The 20,566-nt window shown below is 41.1% G+C and overlaps 1 protein-coding gene across 1 annotated transcript in view; it reads left to right on the forward strand.

The window, feature by feature from the left end:
• The window catches only part of mpp7a (MAGUK p55 scaffold protein 7a), a gene marked incomplete at its 3' end in the record, with an annotated part of 145,049 nt that overhangs the window by 110,242 nt on the left and 14,241 nt on the right, over positions 1–20,566 (forward strand). The window contains exons 12-16 of the mRNA XM_083901285.1: positions 3,279–3,299; positions 3,403–3,417; positions 4,035–4,067; positions 10,929–11,102; positions 17,996–18,076. Coding sequence (XP_083757411.1) covers positions 3,279–3,299; positions 3,403–3,417; positions 4,035–4,067; positions 10,929–11,102; positions 17,996–18,076 — 324 coding nt within the window. The remainder of the gene's footprint in view (positions 1–3,278; positions 3,300–3,402; positions 3,418–4,034; positions 4,068–10,928; positions 11,103–17,995; positions 18,077–20,566) is intronic.

Raw genomic sequence — 20,566 nt, forward strand, 5'->3', positions numbered from 1 at the left:
GTTGATTCATAAAAATAGATGATCAGATGTAGATAACAAAAGAGAAAAAGAATGTGACAGTGACCAGTCCCTTCAATAAAAAGGCTGGCTAACAGTGAGGGTGACATCAGCCCATTCTTTGGACTATTTACAGAGAGCTGACTCGTGGCCATTCCCTATTCTGTTCTTCACATGTATGCATAGAACTTAAATGTGTTTCGTGCAGCCGTGCAGTCCCCAAATTTAATCCAACAAGCTCAAACGCCAAGTATAATAGGATAGGATCAAACAAAATGAAGGTATTTTTTTAAAATTATAAGACTGTAATGGATTGCATGACACACATGTCTTAAATTGTCCAATTTGGTTATCATTAACACTCTAGTAGTGGTAAGCAGAATGAAAAGGATGGATTTAATCGTGGCCAACCATCCAACCTCAGCCATAGATCATTTTAGTCCCTAACTGCATTATCCAACCTATTACCAAATTTACGCATAGGAGAAAGACGAACAAAAGCACAGTTTACAGACTGACTCTGTTTTATCTTGGACCCACTGTGCTCACTGTCATTGTGCACACATTGTTTACTTGCATAACAAACAAATCTCTCGCGACCATGTTTCCAGGCCGAGTATAAATGAGGATAAAGTTATCTTCAAACAGCATCCAAAAGTACAAAAGAAGACCTCAACTGTAAGAATACCGATATTCTCTAACAAACACAACATGTGCTCATCTTTCTCTCTTGGCCGTCCATCTTTTCCTTTTTCCAACACTACCCTCATCTCACCCCTTGTGTCATCCTCTGTGGTGAATCTCTGGTATGTGTGTGACATGTGATATATCTCTAAGTGTGTGTCCTTTCCAGGGGGGGTTGTCCGCCATGAAGCATCCTGTAAGCTAACTGTTGGTAGATTGGTTGACTGCATCATGTCTGTGAAAATTGGCTGCCCGTGCTTAGGAAATGATAGGCTTCACTGCAGGCCTGGCCGTTCACATACTGTGTATACCGACTTCAAATCATGACTTCAGTTCGTTGTCAGCCCCTGGGCAGGCAGGCAGGCAGGCAGGCAAGCATGTTCTACTCTCACAAAAGAAAGGACAAATGTTTTGCTCTCAACATTTAAGAATTCAGAGCTAGACGGTGCCCTACTGATTTACATTCTGCAGCGTTATCACACGGTGTTTCATTAGACTGGGAATGTTGGTATACAAAGCTACAAGGCCATTGGGCAATGCGAACATTCTCTTGGGCAGATAGGCACTAGATGAAAGCCTTCCTTAGTGATATCAGGTCAGCATTTGGAAGAGTTCAGATAGCTTTATCATTGACATATTGTCCACATTTTTTCCCTCTTTTAAGTTTTCTTTCTGTCTCGTGAGCATCTTCTCTTCCTTCTCAAATGTTGGATTATGTGCTGGTTCAACTTAAAACGTCACATCACAACAGGAGGAGGGCAACATCAGTGGGAACACTGCCGTGAACACTAACATGTGAAACAAGATGTCAGATAAAGGCAAGACACATTAACATCAAAACAATCACCGCTCTCAGGCCAGACTTTTCTTGCATGAAGCAACCTTTGTCGTGATTGATCCTGACTGCTGTTTTGGCTCGCTGTTAACATCTCCTTGATGCAACATCTCCTTGAGCTGCAGCACGTTCTGGGAAATGAACACAGTGTGAAACAGTGAAACCCATTGTGTGTTATATGGTGTCATGTATGTTTTGATTTAACCCTTTTTGGCTCAAATGGGAACATATGAGGGGGGGGGAAGCATCTATAAGTGCCTCCAAATGTTAACAGCACTCTGACCCAAACAGACTCACCAAGTTAAAGGTGCATTATGTAATGAATCTAAAGCAACTGGCCATAAAATCCTCCTAATATGTCACAGAGACTCAGGAATAATGTTCATATAACAAACTGAACTCACCAACAACAACAGTACAGACAAAATATTTGCATTAAAAAAAATATTTTGCAGACTGCAAATCATGTTTATGTTTTAAAATCATGTTTTGGCATGTGGCGCCACCTACCGCCGTCTAGCAATCATTGCAGTCGGTAGAGTCTCAACTGCCGAGCAACCACGGGTTGCCAGTTACGTCAGAAAACGGAACCAAAAAGACCTCTGTATTTTGAATTTGAATGTAGTAACCGTTTTTGGCCACATTCTTACACATGGCACCTTTAAATTGTTGTTTGGTTGTGTAAGAGATATAAATAAGATCAAAGTGATGGGAAAAACAAAAACAAGTTGGTCCCAAATGACACTCTGACCTTGACTCATCATTACCAACAATGGCAGATACCAGTGAGCTTAAACAATGAAATGTGACTTTATCTCCAGTGAAATATGAGATTTCAGACACATAAAGAGTGATGCAACAGATGACGTATCTTTGGATGTGAAGTCTATGGACACAAGGTTGTTGTAGCTGGAGATCATTGTGAGTTAATCACATTTGCTCAGAGAACACTTGATTATCTTAACTTCCAAGTGCAACATGGAAATGGGAGACGAGCAGGATTACATAGAAAATAAGTCCAGATCAGCCGAATAATGTAGAGTAGAGTAGACGTGGGTGACAGTGTTCATCCACAGGCTGATCAAATATTATCTGCTAATTGAAACATCACATGATTAAGGAAGGTGATTGATTCATGACATAGTAAAAGACAGTAACAGGCGTACACATTATGATTTTACTCTGAAATTGAAAAATGTTTGCTCAAAATGTATAAAACATTTCTGGTTGCCCTTTGGAGCTTTTGAATTCAAATGTTTTTTTCTCTCTGTGAAGTTTTACAGGTTGCACCACAGACACGTATCGCTAACACTGTCTCACTAGGTAAAAATGATTATAAAACATTGTGTGCATCAAACCAGAAAAGGTAGAAATATGAATTTAGTGTGAAGGTTCATTGTCGTAATAAGACTTAGAAAAAAAAAAAGAACCCAAGGTCCTTTGTTGTTTTCCCCAAACAGCCTTACATGGCCTTCATCAGCAGATGTTTTTTGTTCACTTTTCATAACATTAACCTGGATTTGGTTTGAGCTCTCCAGTCTGTGATGAAGACCATGAGATTTGGCTGAAACTCCTAATAGTAATAGTATTTGAAAATAGTATTCTGCCCTCTACTAGATTATTAATGTAGTCGTGATATCTGTAGAAACAATAATAACTGTTGTTAATGTTGAAGTTTGCATACTATACACAGACACATTACACGTTTATAATGTTTCTTCAAGCTCATAACTCTCTTTTTTCTTTGTCTTGCTTTTCTAAGATGATGTGACGGTAGAGTTTGGTAGGTTTCTTCTTCTTCTTATTCTCTCATCTCATCCTCAACTTACTTTTTGACAAACATTTCCACTAACCGTGACTCATTTCCATTCCTGTTGCACTCACAGCTGAGGAGATTGAAGGTACTACTTGTCACACATCTCCCATTGGATAGGCCTTTATAGTGTTACAATACACAAATGGTAAAACCATTAACCGTGACTTGTGTGTCATGAAAGGTCTACCTCTCACCTCTGCTCTCCATCCTCTAACGTGCCATTTTCACGAGAGTGAACATCATCTGGAGAATCATTCCTTCACACCTTTTCACCTGATGGACTGACTTTTCAAAAATAATTTATTCAGAAAAAGAAAAAGAAAAGAACATCCAAAGCAATGGCCAGTGATGTGGTGGACTACAAATCCAATTTCAGTTCATATGGAATTTTATATGAAGAGTTGGGATTTACTCAAAAGTTGGGTGCCCTAAATATTGCTAGTAAATAGTAAATTGTTTATATTTAGGATAAAAAAGAAAGAACACTTTAGTTAAGTACTGTTCTTACCACTACATCAGTGACTGTTTCTCTGGAAACTTACTATTAAGTTGTGTTTATTATTTAATGTATTTTTATCGGTTTACATTCCCAGTGTGGTGCAAAACGGGTAGGTACCAGCCTCTGCCATGTCCTGCTCATTTGTTTAACATTATATTGTGCCTCTCTTCTGGCTTTTCCTTTCTTTCCTTTCTCATCACCAGAGGATGCTGAGTATATTAGCGGATTTCACCTAGGTGAGAGATACTATCTTCTTGTCTTCCCTTCTCTCCTCTTCCCTTTCCACCAAATGTAGCAGTTTCATGACAGTAGTTATCTTCGTGTTAAATGTCCATGTGCCCCCCCCACACACACACAACTGTACAGCCATTCCCTTCATATATTGACCTTTATTGTGTGTGACATGCTTCACAGAAAAACAGGTATCTCATTTTCATAATGTGCTTGACGTATTCCTCTAAATCCTCAAGTGTTTTCAGTACAACTGATTCAGCTTGGACTCCAACGTGAAAACACAGTGTAATTCTGTGGTGTAACACTAGCCTACGTTTTGCTATTTCTGCCTGTTTGCTGACAACATGGGTGCACTGGCGGATCTGTTCATAGGTCCGCAGAATGTAGTAGTTATCCTGCTCTGGCTCTGCTGTGGGTCTGAAGACATCTTTGAGAGTGGTTCTGGATGGATTTGGGTTAGAAGGACGGCTCGTTTTCCTGGCTTTGTTCTGGAACTCCAGACGAGGACCAGCCTTGTTGATGTGGTCCCAGTCAAACTTAATGACAATTACTGTGGCTTGCTTTGGTTCAATGGCCCTTTCCAGAGAACTGCTTCCAATTCTGTGATTTGTACAGAAAATGTTCCCCATCATATTTTTATTACCACTGTCATTTCCCTGACAAATCATAAGGTATTGTCCCTCCAGAGGACCTCAGGCCAGCTTAACTGGCTCAAACGCAATTCTCCTTTTCTTCCTCTCTGTCTCCCTCATTCTCTCCCCCGTTTGGTTTTTATTCAGATGAGATTGAGATTAGGAGATGAACTCGTCCCACAAGTCTCTTTTCTCTCTCTCTCCACAGTTCACAGGATAGTTAGCACACACACAAGTTTATAAATACAAAGTCTGAACCATGACTGCCAAGCTCAGTCAGGGTCACTTCCCAAGGCTGAACTATGCCAAATGCCAGTTTGTTTTTTCCACTCCTTTCTGTCCCCATCAGACTTGCCCTTACTGTCACCCTGCCTGCACCGGTGGGTCAATGACCTCAGCCTCTCCTCTTCCTTCTTGCTACCCAACAACGTCCAGAACTCTAGCGGGTCAGCAGCATTTTTGGACTCCAGCAGGCCAGAACGAGGTTTTACTGAAATGAGAGAACCCTAGAAGGAGAAGAAAAAAATTGTGAGTTATAATAACATCTTGTCTATGGGAGTACTTGCTGCATGGCTTTTCTGCCTGTTGGATGTGGTTGTATGATTTAATGTTGGCCCGACCCTAAAAGTTTGAAATCCTAGAACTTACAGATGCTTTTGCAATGCTACTGAGGTTGCATGTGGAAACGATGGAGGCGGTGGGAGGGGGTACACAGTTGTTGTCCTTATTTCAGGGTTTGTTTTCCCTTCATGCCTCTCTCAGTGATGCAACGTCTGTAAGGTCTGTAGCCAAAAGTGATCCTCAAGCGCTACTCGGGGGCGAGCAGATTCCTGTGCATGAATTTAAAGCCAGCAGACTAGAGACTGAAAGGAAGGAAAACTGTGTCCCATGATGCCTTCTTACCAATTGTTTCTAGAAAGCATTAAACACCAGTTTGGACACTGAGCATTTCTTTTTGTTGAATATGCATCGTATCCCAGTGTTCCTTCAGTGCTTATATTATAACCAGAAGACGGTCCATACACCTTCACTGTGATATAAATGTATAGATATAGTTTCATATCACTGCTCATTATAATTCCAAAAGTCATATATTACTAACGCAACATAGCCTACCTGTAGATGATATAAAAATAATCAAGCTGGCTGTAGAATGATGTCGAGTTACCATGGTTACTGACTGCGATTCTCATTTATTTATTATTTTCCATTGTCACACAATAAGCATCTAAAAATTGATATTCAGAAGTTTAATATTGACTGAAAAATCCTCAGAGAAGTCTAGAAATATGAGTCCGGAAAAGTATGGAATTTTGAAATGGAAAATGTGTAGGAACTCTGCCAAATTATGCAAAAAGTGAAACAAAAATGCTCAATTTAAAATAATTGGATGAGTTCATCAGGCTCCAAGTTCAGTAGTTGTGGATGTGCAGGGGCCAATACATTGGAATGATTGAGTTTTTTGAGTTTCCAGTCCGGGGCCAAACAGAGAGGGGACTTTACTTTGAAAGACTGAAATGATAGGCATTTTAATGGAAATCCAACATATGTTTTTTATCAAAACAGGTACATACAGTGGCTTGACAGGTGTGCTTTTATCAGCCTCGGAAGCCAATCATTTCAGTCGTTTTTAAGAGCAGGAAAAGGGGATGTGGAGTTGACCGTGACTTTGGTGTAGAGCATCTTCTCTGAACATCAGACTAATGAGACAAACAGGAAAGCAGGCATTTAGCCCAATTGCTTTGGCCCCTTTTGACATCTTGATAGTGGCTTCAAGGACTCCAGTGGAAGTAAAGGTAAGCTACACATAAGGCATCAGGCATCGTTTTGAGACGGGACATTCCTGAGAACCAAAGAGCTCTGGGATAAAACGTTGGAGAAAAACAAATAGCACTCGACATAAATGGACTTCTTGCAGCCAGAGGCCTACAGTGCTACAGTATAAGCCTGTAACACTTGGATTAGGAGCCACTTCCCAACTGCTCAGTGCAATGGCCATGGAAAGTACTCCCAGAATGTGTTCTCCTCAGATAACACTTTAATGAGTTCACTGCTGTGACCTGCTGCATGTACATATTTCAAATGTCGCACCAACAAACCTCACCTTTGGCATTGATTGCATTTATTACCAGATGAGTGATGTACATTGCAGCTGGCTGAACCCCAGTTGGAGCAGGTACTCTGTATGTACGCCACTGCCGGAAACATTTAGACACTTTATACAATCAAATATCCCTAGATCAGCCACAGAGTCCACTTTACTACTGTAGCATAACCATTTTCACAGATGCCTCGTAGCAGCTGTGTGGAGGGAGCATCTGAAGGACACATGCATGTTTGTCTGGATATATCCTCTTCCTTCTCTTCATTTGCTTGCATCTCCAGATTCCTCGCCCACTTGCTCTCCTCTTCTCTCCTGTTTCTTCAACTTTCCCAATTCCTTACCTCTCCAGATTCACCCCCCACAATCTCCATTCCTCTCCTGAGTCTTCTCCTTTCCCCTAGTTTCTTTCTCAATTAATCTCCTTCTCTAATTCCTGTCCTCTCCTCATTTAGGCTGTCTTCATCGTATTCCTCTACACTTGTCGCAAACCTTCCTGACTCCTGGAGGCGTTTTGTACTACATTACGTTGAGAAGCAGTGACATGGTTCAATCCCTGTCTTTGCAATAATCTTCACTCTCTAGAAATCCAAGCATATTTGGATATGACAGTCTAGCATGCTTCCTTGTATTATGCAGGCACATTTCTTTAATTACAAATTGGAAATAAATCAAGCACTAAAGCAATCTTCCGTGGCCTTTTGTGTTTTTGTCATTATGAGCAGTAACACTTCTCTTCCTTGTATTCATTGTTGAAGTAATAATAGCTGACAGTGTACAAAGCGTCCTCCATCTCCCTCTGGGACCATGAGCCTTCCTCATCCCATCCAACCAAGACAGTAATGGGCACACATAATGAGTCTGAGAGAGCTAGTAATGCTTCCCACATTTGGTGCCCACGAACGGGTCTGTGTGTGTTACAGCTTGAAACCACAGCGCACGGCATTGAGCCGAGGGCGTAATAGTTACTTAATCCTCAGCTGCCATGCCTGGTTAATTCCGTAGATGTCATCTCCATTAGACTAAAGGGAGAAGATCTTTACTGGGAAGCTCTGAATGGCTCTATAGCGGTCAGCTGACCTGCTGTAGGCAATGACCCATAATGCAGTGGGACCTTACAACAGGTGATTCCTCTGCGTGTCTTGTTCTCTTTCCCGGTAAAAAATGAAGACTCACTGGAGAGAAAATGGCACTTATATTTTATTCTTCTCTTCGTTGACATCCTGCTGATCGCCTACACATGACGCCTGCGGGGCCTGATGCTTGTGTTGTTCTCAGGCGTCTTCTCTTTCAGACGTCCATTGGCAAATACACGACTCGAGTGTTTTTGAGTCATCTGTCATGTTTTTTTGTTTTTTTTCGAAAACATTTGCTTTACTACACTGTACTTTTTTCTTTAACAGTCGCAAGCCATTTCTTTTACAGATGCAGGGTCACAGCAGTTCACAGGATATTAGTGTCCATGTGGGCAGTTTGAAACACCAGGCACCGTCTACGTGATGCTGGATTTTCTACGTGGCTGTAAGATAGAATCACACTGGAAAATGGGCTTGCAGGATTACTGGCGACGTCTAAGCAATTGTGTGTGTGTGCGTAGTCACAGCTTGTGTTTACTCGGTTACATATGCTCATCTTTTTTTCCTAAACTTTTTTTCATGTTCCTGTTTCACTCAAAAAGTTAGTGCGGACGTGGGTACAACTATGTGATTGTGTGTGTGTGTGTGAATGTAAGTTATCATTCTCATCTCTGGCAGTTGTCCAGTCACGGCCTGGTGCACGTCGTTATGAGGTGCGTGTGTGCATGAGTCTTAAGCAGGGAAACTTTAATTCCATCCCCTTGGATACACAAAGTTCTTCTGCAGAAAACACAACAAGAAATTGCCACCACTCTGCTCTCATTTCAGGGAAATTCAAAACAGAACAATTGTCAATAAATTTGATTTTGACCTGTCAGGCCTCAGTGGCTCTCAGTGCCACACATATCCTACATTCCTTCTCCTCTTGCAACCCGTTTTGCTTGGATCGTCTTGTGACAAACATGTTGCTGTTCCAAGGCTTTCCGTGACAAACAGACAGGCTTTCTTCATTTTAGCAAGACGTGAATCATTCCTTAATTCTGGAGCAAATTAATTTCCATACCCTTTGTCAAATTCAGTCTCCGTCTGTGCTGACGCAAAACCCCCCCCCAAAAATTGGTTGCATTGCTGCTAGCTGATGCACCAAGCTTGTATTTGTTTACTTTTGAGAAGCACCATGACGAGGGAGGAAGAAATATCCCCATTATTTGAACGGAGCTTTTAAGGAGAGTTCAAGTAAATTTGAGGTACTACAGATCACTAAAATAAATAGCCACATATAATAACTGTTGTTCGTCGAAATTAATTATTGCACACCTGTACACTATGGGAAGCATTTGCATTAGTAGCTACCTGGCCTGAGCTGAGATGGCAACTTGTCAGACATAAATTGTAAAGTATTATTTTAAGCCCAATTAGAAAAGCGTATGTTTCAGTTGTGCTGAACAATTCACCACATCTTGTGTATTAGGTTTTTCAGACGGCTCACTTTCAGCAGGATCTCGTTAACATTACATTTGTGTGTTTATTGTAACAATGTCGACCCTTGTGGATACTGGTTACAGTTTGATGTCTTTATGGTAGAAAATGCAGATGAGTGGCATGCGCTTTGCTTTCCACTGTGTGGCAGAGGTTAATACTCCCGGGGTGGAGGGGGTGGGGGGTGTTGAATGAGTCGATAAACCACAGGAGAAAAATGCCACAGACGATGTAAGCCACAATTTGCCCACAGTGGAACAAAGTCTGCCTTAAATGTTTGATGTAACACTATATACTCTCCTTGTGTACCCTCGTGTATTTATACACAAGTTCATTATTGTGCTCCAGAGACTTACAATGTGTTTCATTTGTAAATCAGCATTGGCCCATAGCTCCATTCCTTATTAAGGGACTGTTTGGAAAAGAACAAGCCGTGAAGAATGCAGACCCTTTCCCTTCACTGCATGTTTGCGCGGCCCCTCAGTGGTTTGAAAATGTTGTGGAAAGTATTAAGAGACGGGTATCAGTAGGTGTTTCAGCCCTTCTGCTCTCGGTCCATAATTTTCATGCTGTCCTAATCGTACTCGAGCATGTCAGATCATAGTTGTACGTTCATTAATTACTGATTTTGTGAGAAAAAATTAGATAAAAGGCAGAAAACAGCCGTGACTATATGCAGAAATAGGATATTAGATATCCTGAGTTTTGGAGATTTACCTCTTTTTAGTTTCAACCAACATCTGTCGTAAATATGAAACCTTAGTCCTCAAATTAGGGCTAAATTCCTACTTTTGACACTGTCATAGATCATCACACCCAGGCATGTGATCAGTATTGTGAGAAACCTTTGCAGGGTCAGGCCCAGTTCACAGTGCACACTGTAAACCAATCTGAAACGTGTCCCGTGCACATCCAGCCAAATAATGACACACATGCATATCTCACTGTTATCTTCAATTTAAAAAAGCTACAATGTCAATAGAATGCAAATCACAGCCTGACATTTATGTGAATAACCATTAGCTAACCAGCAGTAATTTCACACAGTGAAGCAGCATTCATGATAAGAACGTCTAGTTTCTCCTGATTTACACAGTGACCTGAGAGGAAATGTGGCTGTAGACGCCACACCTCTCAAAACCAGTCTAAACGAACAAGGATGAGTCAGTCTCGCCACGAGTTAAACGGGCACATCCAACCAGGTTTTGTGTAACTTTTCACATACGTAAAAAGTCGCCAGGATGATGAGTGTATATGCCGCAAATATGAAAAACTACCTCATTACATTACATTACCAAGGAAAATATGAATTTTGAGCGCAGTGATATCCAGGGAATGTGATTGGCCAAGTGTTACACTGCTTTTCTTACACATACAGCACAGATAGCTGTTGAGAAACTTCGCTAATACAGTATGAAGTATTGGACATCAGGCTGTGAGGAGGTGTTTGCCAAGACACTGAGACATACCATAAATCGCACTGGCTTATGTGCACATTTACACACCCTCACTGATACACATATAAAAACAAACTTGTTCTTTTTTTGTGGATTAACATGTGTCTGTCTTCTCCAGCTGGGTTCAGGAGGAGCTTCCGGCTCAGCAAGAGAGACAAGAAGAAGACCAACAAGTCCATGTACGAGTGTAAGAAAAGTGAAATGTACGACATGGCTGATGTGCCCACGTATGAGGAGGTCACCCAATACCGCAGGCAGAGTGGAGCCAAACACAGGCTGGTGGTCTTCGTAGGTGAGTCAAGACTCTTAACTGCTTACCTCACACTGTGTTTCTCAGTTTGGACGAGCTCTATTTCTATGAAACCTGGCACTGTACAAATTAAAATCAAAATTTGCATCCTTGAGCATGGTGACAGATTGACATGGACTGTGACTCAGAGTTTTTGTGGCTCCAGAAGCCCCAGGTGGCCTGGCCTTGCCCTCCCATGACCCCCGGCCCAGAAATGAGCCTCACAATGCGGGGACTCACTTATTTATTCTGGGCCTCCTTAGTTGAGACTTTATAGCACTCACTGGAAATGACAGAGCAGGCCTCATATTAATCAGTCACATTTAATATTTTCATTTACGACACCTCATTCTTAATGTCCTTTCACTTTTTCGAACTGATGGAATTGTTAACACTTGACTGGAGGAGCGGGTGTTACGGAGCCTTCCAAAGAGCTTTAGAACGTGCCAAAGTCTTGAAATGAATTCAGCACTTTCTCGTTCTGTATTTTGTGGCTACAATTGCCAGTGAATGGCGGAACATTATGATAGGCCAGGAGCAGCAATGAAGATGTTAAATATTTCTTAGGACCAACTGTGCCATCAGTGACTTTTAGGATTTTCCACATATTTCCTCACTAGGTTTGTTACTTGAAACAAAAAAAATGACAAGAATTTTCCGGACACAGATGGAACAAAACATTCCCTAAATCTTCAGGATGATTCCTTCCAGTTTATTTCCATTCATCAAGAAAAGACGTGCACTCAAGGAATGAGAACTCAAAAACCTGTCTCCATCTTTTTCATTTCAGACATTTACACAGCACACTGCAGTTTTATTAATTTCTGCGATTATTCTAGAAATAAATACCACTTAGTTTTTTTCACACATGCTTTCTGCAGAGTGGTGTTAGAAAGCCTGGTCAGCCAAGCCTTGGTTCACTTCAATGTGCCTCACAGAGCATGGACTTCATCAGCCATGTTACTAATTAGGAAACCCATTTCCCTGCCAGTGTCACAGTCTCACACAGAGGATGCTGAACCTCTCCCACCTGTCATGCTAATGTAAATGTTCTCAATTAACTTTCATAATTTGGAGGACAACCCATGGACAATTTCACATGCAACGAAGCGGACGGCCAAGGAAAGCTCTGCTTTATGTTTTTCTGCCTCCCTCTCTCCGTCCTCCTCTCCCCAGAGTCTCTTGATTTTTCTTATTAGAAATTGTTTCTTTCCAGCCTTTTTCTCTTGCTGCTCTTGTTTTTTTTTTTTTCCTCTTATTCAGGGACACTGACGTACTTCCCAAGTATAAGTGTCTGCTCTTCATTTAAAGTTGAAATGGACAACTTTTTAGCTTAACCTTGTCATTATGATGTTAAAACTGATTTCACAGTGCAATGGCGATAGAAAAACAACAACCCCCATGTTTATAATGTCCTCCTATAAGCCTTGAGTTTTATATGTGATCCCTTTGGCACCCAGGACACAATCTTTTTAAGAATGTGTGTAGAATGAGTTGAACGACCATTTGATTTATGCCTCAAAGGAATGACTTACTGTAATTCTGTGTCTAAAACTGCACATGCACCTGGTATCTGTTGTGTGTGGTATGCATATATTCTTTGAAGAAGAAATACCTGGTCCCTTTACCAGTGTCTTGCTACTGCTGTGTCTTGGGACAGTGACCAAACAGACCAACTTTCAAGTTATCTGTTGCCTCTTAAAGGTCACATAGAGTGGTCCTGTTGCACATATATGTTAGTTATGGAGGTCTACTTACATATATTAACTTGTTTTTATGGTCAAAAACCTCCTAGTTGCTGTAAATGAGCCGATAGAAATCCTCTTTTCTGACGATGTTCATCAGCCGATATTTCAGAGTGAACTTTCACCCCCAGAAGACAGAGTCTTGTGATTGGTCAGTACTATTCAGCACACCAGCTCTCAGAAGCGCAGCTCTCCCTTCTGGAACCGTGGATGCACTGCTCCTCATTATCAAAACATTGTTTTAACAATGTTTAAAAATAGCTTCGTCGCGGCTCCCCGCCGCAGTCCCTTTTATCACTTTGAGTCAGACCCAGAGTCAGAAGACACTGTCGCTCGTGAAACACCTCCACAACGGACGTAATTCTTCTTCTGCGGTTCAATGTACGCAACCGGATGTGCCCGGACTAGTGCCCAGAGCAGGACGATCTGCTGTTCAGGAGAACCGCTGTTTACGTAACTATTACGGGATTTTCAGAGATCTCGTTGAGCCCGAGATTACAATAAAACACAGCGTTCTCAGCAGTGGCTGAACTGTTTGTTTTGAACCTTCAGGGCTTCTTAAACAAGGTAATGACGCAGATACACACTAAAAAAACAGCGTTAATAGAAACTTCCGGTCGAGTTCCGCTTTAATAATAAATGAATAAAGTTGTATAGTAGATCCATTTCACACAAACACACAAACTCCTCAATGTAGAGCCTGTATAAATTCAAATCCCAGCAGCTGACTATTTCTATATATAATGCCTGAAACTATTGATATTCTAGCCTTACTAATTCTCAAAACAGTCAATCCTTGATTTCAGATGGAGACAAGTAGACAAAAGCAGCCATTTCCGATGATGTTATCTGCTAAAATGACAACAGTTTCTTGCAGCCTTAATTAGCATCATGAGCTAAAAGTCTGTGTTATTGTAGGAACTGCAGACAGGATTTAACCCTCCATGCCTGACTTGGCCTCAGTCTTGTAGTTTTTCCACATCTGCTCCAGCCCTTTTCCCCCTAACATTATTTTTATATCAAACATCTCCCAAAGCTTTTTTCGCCACTGCCTTAAGGGTGCCTTTCATTTATGTGGACGCGCTGGTCCACAGTGCCAACTAATTAATGACCCGCTACCCACCTCTCACACTTGAGCGGAGCAAGGAGCCTGAGATCTATTTCAAAAATAAATCAAGATGCTTATCCGGGTTTTTATACATTTTAATCAGACAGCCAATCACAACATATTTTTAGACACTGCATGAGTAGCTTGACCAAACCGCTGATGGTTTTGAAAGAAATCTGATTATTTAACCTGACAAAATGGTGTGCTTTTTTCCACATTTCCGTGTAACTTAACCCACTGAACTTACAGTAAAATTTTGATGAATTGAAAGTAATGAAAATATTGTTTAACATATTTTAAACACACTAATGCCTAAGTGAATGTTTATGTGGTATCTAAAAAAACTACAACTCTATATTAAGACTTTTCACTGTTTAAAATGTAGTAGCAGTGGATTGTAAATGATCTCTGTTACCACATTGCACCACTGTCATCTTTTAAAGTGCTGTAATATCGCCTGTCCTGGATGTGCATGCATGCTGGGAGGTTTGAGGCCGGGTCAAGGCTCTAGAGACCCTGAGCTGATCCTGGCTGGGCTCGGACTTAACCTTTTTTTGCTCAAACAGACTGCGATGCACTCCACATTTGGCCTGGAAGTTATTAAGCCAGCAATACTAAAGTCAGCTTCTGTAATGAGTGCAGTAATGAAGTCTGACACTTTTACTGGCACAAAAATCTCTAAGGCCAGAAGTACAGTGAGAGGGCCAGAGACAGAGACAGATAGAGGAAGGACAGAAAAAAAGCACATAAAGAATGTAAATACTGCAGCATGGTCCAAAAGGAATTGTTGAGTTATGCCTTTTTGTATTGTTTGTTGTTATAGATTTATAAAGTTACTGTTCTATTGGGGCATCGTTAAACACAAACAATGCACAAAGAGGTGACGTGTTTGAGGTCAGTTGGTGGAACAGGACCAACAGCATTGTTACTGCTTGTAAAATACCTGGGGGTGGGCTTGTTGCCCCCCTTGGCAGGCGGTGGTACAGCTGGAATGAGCTTTAATTGTCATCTGAGGGATTCTCAAGAAGTCCTGCTGGCATGTGCCGCTGATATCACAAATGGCAAGAGCCAGGGAGCGATCGACAAGGTGGATATGCTTTTACAAGCATGCATAAGGGGGCAGTTAGTCATTCAAAGAGAAGCACAAATGTCTCTGTTCATCCCCTGTGCTTCAGCTCTAATATTCATGGTCAGATTCAAGCAAACAAGCCGGTGTGGAGCTTGGCGGCCTGCCGCGTGGACCTTCTACTCCACAGTGATAGGGTTCATAAAGGCTCTTTTACCACGCACTACCACCTTCAGTACCTCCAACAACTCTGGTCCACAGCCTTGTTCAAACAGCACTGCCGCATTCCTCCTGAGCTCCCGAAACAAATTCAAACTGAACTCCATTTCCTCATCTTAATAAATCACCCGAGGCCTCAACCCCGAGGTTTTTCGACTTTTTCTCTCCCTGAAAAAGTCCCTCTCCCCTGCTAAGATTGATCGCCGTCTTTGCTTGGCCATGTGCTTGTTTATGTGAGACGGTAACCACAAAATGCCTAGTGCTGTCACCCCAAAGAGGGTCCGTGTGAGTGGGTGCGTGTGTGCACAATGAGGAAACGGCTTTCATCACTTAACAACTGTCGCGCAAAAACACCCACAACCATGTGTTTGTGGGTGCAGTAGAGGAGGGTGAGTATGGTTTTTAGATTTGCATGTGTCTGAAGCAGAGATTATGCTCAAGAGCCTTGTTGTCTTTACCTATTTATCAGATTGTGCATCATTCCAGAGCCTTTACACCAGCTCAAATGACTTTTAAACATTTATTTTTTTCTCTCTTTCGCTTTGCTCCTAATCCGCGTCACTGAGTGAACTCATTGTCCATTTGTATTAGAGGAGCAACCTGCTAAACAGATTTGCCTGAAATGAATTTCCAATAGGTTTGATGCGATTGTAGTTTTTGCCCAGAACGTCAGGCATGCAAAGAATGTCAAGCCCAGATCGTGCGCCATCTCTAACTGTGCACATGCTGCAGAGCTGTGGTGAAACACCGAGCCATGCACTTCACTTGTAACTCCGAAACTGATTCTATGTCCAGTTTGTTGGAGACATTTACGCCAGTCAGTTTAGATTAGGATAAAACAGCAGCCTGGTAACCATCACCAAAACACTGGAAGGATGGTTCTTCAGAGAGCAGAAAGTGAGATGGAGGGAAAACAATACAAATGAAAGAAAAACAAGTTCCGTCTCACCATATCAGAACCAGTGTTAACAAACTTTTTCATTAAATGCATCATGTATGTATGCATTCACTACATTTTGCATGAAATTAGAAATTAGGATGTATTCATGTGATGTATGATTAAAACACTTGCAAAGCCACCAGGTTGTCTTTGTATTATAATATCAAAATTGAAATGATTTTTATCAGTTTGACTCCTCCAAACCATCTCCACATGTTGACTTGGAACATGTGGAATTGGAATTGGAACAACAAATGCATCAATAGTCAATACTCAAAAAATGTCTCCTTCCTTCTCTTCTCTCAGTCATTGCCTCGGCTTCCCCACAGGGAGTGAGATGGAAAATCCATCTGACTCACGACATTGCTGGAAAACGGTTTCTTACCTTCACTGTGAATCTATATTGGAATTTTAAGGCTCTGCCAAAGTACAGTGGGAGAGGATGTGGTTAAAAACTACCTGTAACTGTAGAATTCCTGCAGCTTTGTCATATTTAATCAACTTTTTGGGGGGGTTTTTTGCAGTGATTTTACCAGGGTTGATCGTGTTTTAATTTAATATACAATTCAATGAACACAGTGGTTGACTTGACATAACAATACAAAACAAAAACTGCTGATAGCGTATCATTACAGGGGAAAAACAGCAATAATGTTATTATAGAAGTACACCAAGTTTGAGATAATGTTGTATGTAACAACTTCTTAAATATAACTCCAAATCTAATATAGTATCATTCCATTGTTATTCTGTTTATATGATGACTTTTAACATCAGTCCAGGGACTGCAGATAAAAAATAGCTTATTGGCTAATCCTGGTGCCTTTATAGTAATGTTTATTAATGTGCGTTGCCCCTGTTAACTAAACCAATCAAATTAAATAAAATTTTTAAAAAAGTATTGACTGATGATACACAATATAATCCCAGACAAAGTGCAGGTCTAGTGTTGTAATTACATGTTCTAATGAGTATTAAATAACCCCCCGAAAAAAATAAATAATTTAAAGCAACTTTATTTTACCTTTATACAGCAGCTTCACAATCATTAATCAGAATCAGAAATACTTTATTTATCCCTGGAGGGAAATTGTTTTCATTACAGCTACTCCAACCAAAAATAAACAAATAAATAGATAAAAAAACAACAAAAAAAAACAAAAACAGATTCACAACCTATGACTTGAGTATACTAAGACTATAACATACAAGAATTATATACAATAGAAAGAGGAATAAGCACATAATAAATACAAATACACTTGTCACAATATTTCAAGACTGACTTAATTAAAGGCCAATGCATATTATATAAACAATAATGCACATTATATAAACAGGAACAAAAAAGGCTGGGATGCTGCTCTAAGAAATATGGGAATTAAAATCAGTGAACTGGATTTGACCTTCTATTTACATGCGTAAGTATTGGACTTTGCTTCAACATGAACGGAGATGCAAGTAAAGTTTTGATTGGCCTCTGCCTATCTGTTTAAAACATGGGAAATGGTGCACCTTTGGTTCTCACTTGGCACCTGAACCACTGTCCTTTCACTGAGTTTGGTGGCCACTATTGGTGTTCGTAAGTGTCTAACTTAATGACAGTCAGGGACCCAGAGTATGATAATACTCAATGCTGATTATCAAAGTCAGATAATCAAAACAACCTTTCATCATGTATGTATGTGCATCATATGTGTTATGTTCTGTTTCACATGTTAACAGTTCCTTTCTACCCGTCACTGTACATTTACAGCGTTGCTGTGTATCTCTGGCCTGTGACTCTTTTCATTAACAGGTGTTTCTGTGTTTGTGTAGGACCCACAGGCGTCGGCCTGAGTGAGCTGAAGAGGAAACTGTTGATCTCTGACCCTCAGCACTTCAGTGTGACTATCCCACGTAAGTTCACTCGTCTCGCTGGGCTTTCAAACCCTTTCTGTGCGTGTGTGTGTGTCTGTGGTCAAGTCCAACATTAGCTGAACATCCTACGGTAGATTCCATTTGTCTTCCAGTCATTCTTTTCTGCTCATTTTCTTCTCTGTTGCTTCTCTCTCTCTGTGTGTTTTATACATTGTTTCTACTTTACTGAAATTACGCTTTTCCAGAGCATGTTCAACTACACGTTCACAGATGACGCACATTCATTTCTTATTTGGTATATCTTAATAAATTAAATATAGATACCCAGAGGAGAAATATGTGTTTGTACTTGTATTGGCTTACCTTGGTCTGCAGTTTGTGGTTCAAGGAGGGGTCGTACCTATGTTCCCCGGTTAAGACCGGAGGAACGGGGAACCCCGCTTTACCTTAACGGGTCCAGCTCTAACCTGGTCTACTCTCGGTGCACGGCGAAGCGCAGGTGGCACAGTGCGCACACGTCACCAAAACCTCACAGGCTGGTTTCCACAGTTCCAGACACATTTAAATGCAATAATTAATGACAACAACAACAACTATTTAATGTAACTATCTGAATCAGCTATAGATATATCATCTATATCGATTGTTCCGTCGCCTCTGAAGTCAGATCAAAGGCTGTTGGTACACGTAATGGAAACTCACCCCGACTGAATGAACACAGATGAAACCAGGGACGGACTGGGGCAAAAAAGCCGTTGTGATGATCCGCTTTATTTATTTATTTACTTATTGACAAGAAAGTCACTCATCCATTTAAATTAGACCTATGTGTAATCTTGACAGAAACAGCAGAACTCGCTCCCTGGCAGCTGTCAGTGAGCTGCAGGTGAGTCAGGAGGAGAGCGCAGAACCTTCTTTTTTTTTTTTACGGCAACATCCATAGTCCAGAGTTTTCTTTGTTTGATACGTCAGGTAATGATGGAGCTGTCCAACATACCGACGCAGGAGTAAAATAATAATAATATTAAAAAAACAAGGGGAACAAGGATGTCACATCCCTCGATCTCAGTTATCCGCTCATCGCAGAACGTTCAGTGGCTTCAAATTTCACTCTGCGCTTCCGTTGAGTCTGCTCTTTCTCCATGTTGACAACTCTTGACTCGCGCAAAATCCTCATTTAAATAGGGCGGTCTTAACCACTTCTGCGCCTGTAGTCAATTGCGGCCGCAATCTTAGTAGTTCACCCACAAAACGTAATCCGGTAGCAGGCGCAGTCTTTATGCTCGTGCACGCAATTTAGCGCTCGCTATTTGGAATCTTAGTAAATCAGGCCCTTAATGTACAAAGAATATAATGTATAATGTTTTTATCTTCAATTTCACCTTACTTTTACACACTGGACCTTCAAGCCTGTCTTAGGTCTTAAGTCACTGGTTTGATTTGCCATTAGACAGCCCTTTCCATGGTTTTGTAAACTCACTTTCCTGTGCCAAAGACCATAAAAAAAACATCGATTTTAGATCAGTGAACACAGAACAGCAGTGTGCGTCTACTGCTGCATCGTTTGGTCCATTTTTGTTTCTCGTCAAAAGGATTTCAAACACCAAAGTCAAAATAGCACGTTTAAATGTGATGTCATCGAGGCAGCAGTGAATCAACAACTTTTGTATTTCATGTAAAATTGTTTATTTTCTTTATGGACTTTGGTGCAAGAGAATGACAAGTTTAAAAAAGTAAAATTGAGACTAGATTGTAAGATTGTCTTACAATCACACACATCTTGTGCATCCAGAGCAGATTCCACCGACTCAAACTGAAAAAATGTGCAGAAAATATGTAAGTGCATAAGATGCTAGATCATATTCTGAGTATACATTGCAACCTGGATTTTTTTCCCCCAACAACTCAACGCATGTGAGACACATAGTCACACAAGGTGAGCAGGTCTGAGGCAGCACAGGCTCGGTCCGCGTGGTTCTCCTGTATAATTGTCAGCTTTGCACAGTCTGCCTGACGAGCTCCAAATGATGGAGGAAATGGCGTTTTTCTATGTCTGAAGACTTGCCATTCCACTGCTTCACAATTTGGCTCTGAGCTTCTCTCTTTCTCCTTTCTTTCTCAGTTTATTTCTCACTTTCTTTATGTCTCTCTCTCTGTCTCTCTCCCCCTCAGCCTCCACCCTTTTTCTCCTTTTACGGACTGAAAGACAGCCGTGCCATAATTCTGAACACTGTCCAGCGCCGCTGCAAATGACTGGCTGGCCCTACTTTGCCAGAATTTTTGAAGTTTTTGTAGCACTGCGATGTCCCGAAGCCAGCATGTTGGGACAAATAAATCTTTTTGATTTATACAGTGAAGCAGGGCAGCAGCATTAGTAATTGTGTTGTTACCATCTGTGGCTTGGAGGGAGCCTGTGACATGAGCTTGAGAAAATACGAGGTTCGCTGATATTAATTGCCGTGTTTGTTACATGCCGTGTGGCATAATGGATGCGTCCCAGCTGAAGTCTGACACTTGAAATGTCCCCGG

This window comes from Microchirus variegatus, assembly GCF_963457635.1.
Source record: "Microchirus variegatus genome assembly, chromosome: 15".
In the NCBI taxonomy this organism is placed as follows: domain Eukaryota; kingdom Metazoa; phylum Chordata; class Actinopteri; order Pleuronectiformes; family Soleidae; genus Microchirus; species Microchirus variegatus.